Genomic DNA, 5,156 nt, shown 5'->3' on the forward strand with positions numbered 1-5,156 from the left:
GCATGCGCGTGGGGGCACCTGGGTAGCTGCCAGCCCAGCAGTATATGAGTAGGAGTGGGCTAGGCACCCCATATGTCACATCCATCTCGAGGCGCACCAGGAATGGCAGCGCCTGGAGAAGCGCAGCGTAGAGCGAGGGCGGTGCAAGCCAGGTTTTTTGAACTGCTTGCTGTGTTGTTCCTCGTCTCCTACCTTTGAGCACGCCCCAGTCAGGTATGATACCGGAGTGGAATCCATCGCCTCTCATACCGGTACGTACTACGTCATACAAGCGCGCACTCTGCGTCTCTTGTGAGGCGACATGTACATTTGAATCGCCCTCCTCGAGATCAATTTGGCGCCTAATCTGCCCGCAATGAGCCACCGCGGGCAAGCCATAGCTGCAGGGCAGCGGTATACGGCAAAAGTGGAGGCAGCGCGCGATGCGGCATTGCAGCAGGTAGCGACAACTCGCCGACAGCTGGCTGAGCAGCGCACGCAGTATCTTGAAGCTGAGATGCAGCGTGCGGCATCAGACAGGGAGCATGCCGCAACCAAACAGCAGCTTGCCGAGACAAAAAGGCAGCTCGCCGAGGCGCATGCGAAGATTGCCATGCACCGCACAGGAGCGCTGTGCAACACCCTGGGAATCCACCTCGCACAAATGGCGCGCGGCGACGTGCAGCGGCTCGAGGGGGAGGTGTGCAAAGCGCGAGCAGGGCGGCAGGCCCTGGAAAAGGTAGTGGAGGAGCTGCAGCAGAAACTGGCACAGCAGGGCAATGAGGCCGCCGCGCTGGGCGAGGTATCGGAGCGGAAGGACAGGCAAATGGCGGAGCTCCAGGCGGAGGTCGCCGAGCTGAGGGCGAGGCTTGCGGACACCCGCGAGCACCCGGCAGCGGCGCAGGTGCGCGCGGGGCACGCACGTGCCGGGGAATGCGTGCGGGGCCGGTGCACCGTGGTGCTGTTACGTTTACGCACACCCCTGAAACCTCACCCACCCACCCACGCCCCCCCCCTTGCCCCTGTCGTTGCTGCACCATGACCTCCAAGCCTGTGAAGCCAGCTTCGGCGGCGGGCGCGGGGGCGGGCGGCGCGGTGCCGGGCAGCACAGGGGAGGGCGCCCTCGCAACGAGCGCCGAGCCGGGGACCGGCATGCGTGGTGCAGGCGGGACGTCTGGGAGCCGCGGGACTGAGAGGCTCAGCGCCCCAGCCTCAGACCAGCCAGGGTCCAAGGTGGCGCGCCGGTCGGCTGACGGCGGCGCAGCGGCGGCGCCGACGCCGGCGCCGGCGGCGGCAGGAGCAGCGCCGGGAGCACTGACAGCGACGAGGACGGCAGTGGCGGCGTGTGCGGCCGCAGGGACGGAGCGCCGGGACAGCGCGGCGAGGTTCCAGACGTCGGAGCGTGCGGAGGCGCCCAATACAGGTGAGCGGGACGTGCGCATGGGGCGTTCTTGAATGGGGGTAGGTGAAATGAATGGTGCGTATACAAAAGCTTTAGAAGCATGTATGGTGAGGGGCGCAAGGCCAGCTGCCCGAGTCTGGATCCGGTTGGCCGCGCACCCAAGCCAACAGTGGGCATTGTTGGCTTCAGTAAAGCTGGGCGCCTACGCCACACCCCAAACTCGCACCTTCCAAGCATCCAGGCTGAGCGCACGCACACTCCCAAGCTGGTGTCAGGCGTCGTCGGCGGCGGCGAGCCTGCGGTGAGGCTCTTGTGGCCGGGCGGCTGTGCCACGACTCCCTGCCGCCTTCCAGGCCTGCCTGCATGCCAATGCCCAGCCCCATAAGACCGTGCTGCCGGCTAGACGCATGCCCACCACCTGCATTACTTCTTAAGGCCGTACCAATGCCGTTCCTCCGGCGCAGGCTGCCCACACGCCCGTTCAGAAGGAGGCCGCGCTGCCAGGCGCGACGGCGCGAGATGGGCCAATGATCAGAACGCACGCTGCCGCAAAGCCCCGAGCCAGAATGGTCAGGACGTCCGGCGAATTGGAGCGGCTGGCACGCAGGGGGGCAAATGGCGATGTCGCAGCGCTCGACGCGCTGGTAGGTTTCATACGCGGCGGTGGCAGCAGGGTCGCAGGCAGCGCCGCTCGGGACCTGCACGCCATCGTCGAGAGCGGCGGCCGTGAGGTGGCGGCACGGGTTGCGGTTGCGGGCGCGCTCGACGCGCTGATGGGTCTGATCAGCAGGGGTGACAGCGAGGCCGCAAGCTGCGCCGCTTCGGCCGTGGGGGCCATCTTGGGCAGCGGCTGCGGCGAGATGGAGATGCAGGTCGCGGCAGCGGACATGCTCAACAAGCTGGTGGGCATGATACGCGGCGGTGACAGCAGCGCCGCAGGCCGCGCCGCTAAAGCCCTGCATACCGTTGTCATGATCGGCGGCAGCCGCGAGGCGGCGGCGCGGGTTGCGGGTGCAGGCGCGCTCGACGCGCTGATAGGTCTGATCAGCAGCCGTAACAGCAAGGCTGCATTCTGCGCCTTGAAGGCCGTGGTTTGCATCACTGAATGCGGCTGCGGCGAGATGGACGTGAGGGTCGCAGCGGCGGGCGAGCTCAACAAGCTGGTGGGCATGATACGCGGCAGTGACAGCAGCGTCGCAGGCCGCGCCGCTCGGTGCCTGCACGCCATCGTCAAGAGCGGCGGCAGCGAGGTGGCAGCGCGGGTCGCGGATACGGGCGTGCTCGACGCGCTAATACTTCTGATCAGCTGCCGTGACAGCGAGGCCGCAAGCTGCGCCGCTTCGGCCGTGGGGGCCATCATGGGCAGCGGCTGCGGCGAGATGGAGATGCAGGTCGCGGCAGCGGACATGCTCAACAAGCTGGTGGGCTTGCTACGCGGCCGCGACAGCTACACCGCAGGCCGCGCCGCTAAAGGCCTGTGTACCATCGTCACTGGGTGTGGTGACGAGATGGTGGCGCAGGTCAGGAAGGCGGGCGCGGTCGAGGCGCTGCAGGGTATCTTACGTCGCCCTGGCAGCTGGGCGGCAAGCTGGGCCAGCGTCGCCCTGCGCGCCATCAACACGAGCTGAGGGGGCAAAACGGCGATGGCTGCCTCTAACACACGTTTGGTTTGAGCGCCCGGCCATCTGGTCACCTGCACACGCTTTGCGCCGCTGTTTGATGCGGCGGCAGTCCTCTTCTCTCGTGCAACAGCGGCAACCCCTGGCTTAGTTTGTATATTGCTGCTTTGAGCGCATCTCCTGATCCAGCTTGGCTTTGACTACGAGTATTGAGCTTTTCCTGCCACAGTTTCCGCCGCCATGCGCCACGCCTTACTAGGGCCCTTGCTGCACACCACGCAGCCGCACCATCGCAAGAACTGCGGTGCGCAGCCAGCAGACGCATGCAGTGGGGGAGGGCCTGAGTCATGCACCTCCCGAGCATCCCGCAGTGCCTGATGAATTGCAGCCTGCACTTTTGTTGCGTTACCACATTGCAAAGCAGGTCTCATGCATGCGATGCTTGCATGCGTGCGTGCTTCACTCCAGTCAACTGTGCACCCACAAGTCCCACTTTGGGCCATGATACCTTATTCACAACAAGCAACGCAGAAATATCAAAACATTTCGACGCGGCTAGCCTATCTATATACATGTAACGTTTGCCAAATGCCAAACGCAGCGAAGAGGCGCCTGGGACTGCGCTCCAAGGGGTGCAGTCTATAGTCTGTCGTCCCTGCGCACCAAGGCCATGTTTGCCCTGCAAACGCCCAGCTATTGCAGCTGCTGCCGCTGTCGCTGCTGCTGTTGCTGCTGTTACACCAAGACTTTTCTCAGATGCGGCCACTCTGTCGGCCGTACTGCAGTCCCCCCTGCTTACCCACACATAGCAGGACTGGTGATGAGGGGCTAAGCGCTGAACGTGCGCACTCTGAAGGGGTTCAGATGAGACTAGTGTATACTGTGCTGCCTTGTGCTCAGCTTGCCTAAGGTGGTACAACGCAGCCGCTGGAGCCTGAATTGTGCAACGCAGAGCTGTGCAGCAACGGCGAGGTGAACTGAGGCAGTCCCCAGGGTTGACCATGACGTGACACCAGAAACAGCATGCAAAACTGACGAAATGCATTCGTTTGTTTTCAAGTGTTGTGTTACAAGCAGCGGGTCGCAGCCGCCGCAAGGCCCAGGGCGCGCAGCGCCACTGCGCAGTGCAGCGGCAGCCGCTCAGGCGCGACCCCGCCGCCGCCGCCGCCCATGGCGGCCATGTCCTGCAGCGCCCGCACCCCCCTGGGCGCGCCCAGTGGCCGCCAGCAGCCCGTGAGGGTGCACAGCCCGGCCAGCTCTGACGCGACAGAGGCTGCCGCGGCCGCCCCCGCAGCAGCGCCCGGCACGGCCTCTGAGTCGGGGTCTGCCGCCGCTGCCGCCTGGCCGTCGCTCTCCGGCGCCAGCCGCGGTCGCTTATGTAGAGGGCCACCCACACCGGCGCCTGTCTGACCTGCGGCCGCAGCAGAGGGCTGCGGCCGCGAGGCCAGGGCCAGCACTGTCACGTCGAGCGCGCGCACCAGCGCGCCCGTCCCAATGGGCAAGGCGGCTTCCGCAGCGCCACTCGGCCGGCCTACAAAAGCCACGCGCGTGGACGCCAGCCCAAAGCCCGGACAGGCCTCGCCATCGCCGCCGCCATCGAGGCCGCCACCGCCGGCCCTGTTGCGGAGCGGCACGGGCTGCAGCAGAAGAGTGCGCCCCGCCTCCTCGCCCGCGCCGGCGTCCCCCGCGAGCAGTGCGGCCGCGGCCCCTTCCGGCAGCGGCGCCGGCCCGCGAGCGTCCAAGCGGCACAGCACGACCTCCCGCAGGCCGCCCCGCACGCCGACGCCGCCGCGTGGCGAGGCCGCCGCTCCAGCCGCCGCTGGCGCGCCCTTGGTCGCGGCGGCGATCGCAGCCTCCAGCGCCGACGCTGGCTCCGGTGCGGCACCACCAGCGCCCGCGCCGTCGCCGGCGTTGACCGAGGGTTGGCTGAGCAGCGCGCCACCGCCGGCCGTCGCGCCGCCGGGCGCGCCTCCCGCGTCCCCCCAGCCCTCGGCCTCGTCCTCTGCTGCCTGCGACCCGCCGCCGCCCCCGCCGCCCCCATCCAGCGGCGGCGACGCCGCTGGCTCGAGCCCCGCGCGCGTCGCGGCGGCGCAGCAGGCCGCCGCCCAGGCGCGCTCGTCCTCCGGTGACAGCGGCCCCACCAGGCAGATCGCCAG

The 5,156-nt window shown here is 67.4% G+C and overlaps 2 protein-coding genes across 2 annotated transcripts; one reads left to right on the forward strand and one right to left on the reverse strand.

The window, feature by feature from the left end:
- Positions 1–1,947: 1,947 nt before the first annotated feature.
- Positions 1,948–3,009, forward strand: MNEG_13239 (hypothetical protein; the record flags this gene model as incomplete). The annotated part of the gene is made up of 1 exon (XM_014038288.1): positions 1,948–3,009. One exon carries the CDS (start codon positions 1,948–1,950, stop codon positions 3,007–3,009), a length of 1,062 nt encoding a protein of 353 aa, XP_013893742.1.
- Positions 3,010–4,067: 1,058 nt separating this feature from the next.
- Positions 4,068–5,120, reverse strand: MNEG_13240 (hypothetical protein; the record flags this gene model as incomplete). The annotated part of the gene is made up of 1 exon (XM_014038289.1): positions 4,068–5,120. A coding segment is annotated over one exon (1,053 nt), but the record flags the coding sequence as incomplete, so codon positions are not given.
- Positions 5,121–5,156: the final 36 nt, after the last annotated feature.

Source organism: Monoraphidium neglectum, assembly GCF_000611645.1.
Source record: "Monoraphidium neglectum strain SAG 48.87 unplaced genomic scaffold scaffold03709, whole genome shotgun sequence".
Taxonomy (NCBI): Eukaryota; Viridiplantae; Chlorophyta; class Chlorophyceae; order Sphaeropleales; family Selenastraceae; genus Monoraphidium; species Monoraphidium neglectum.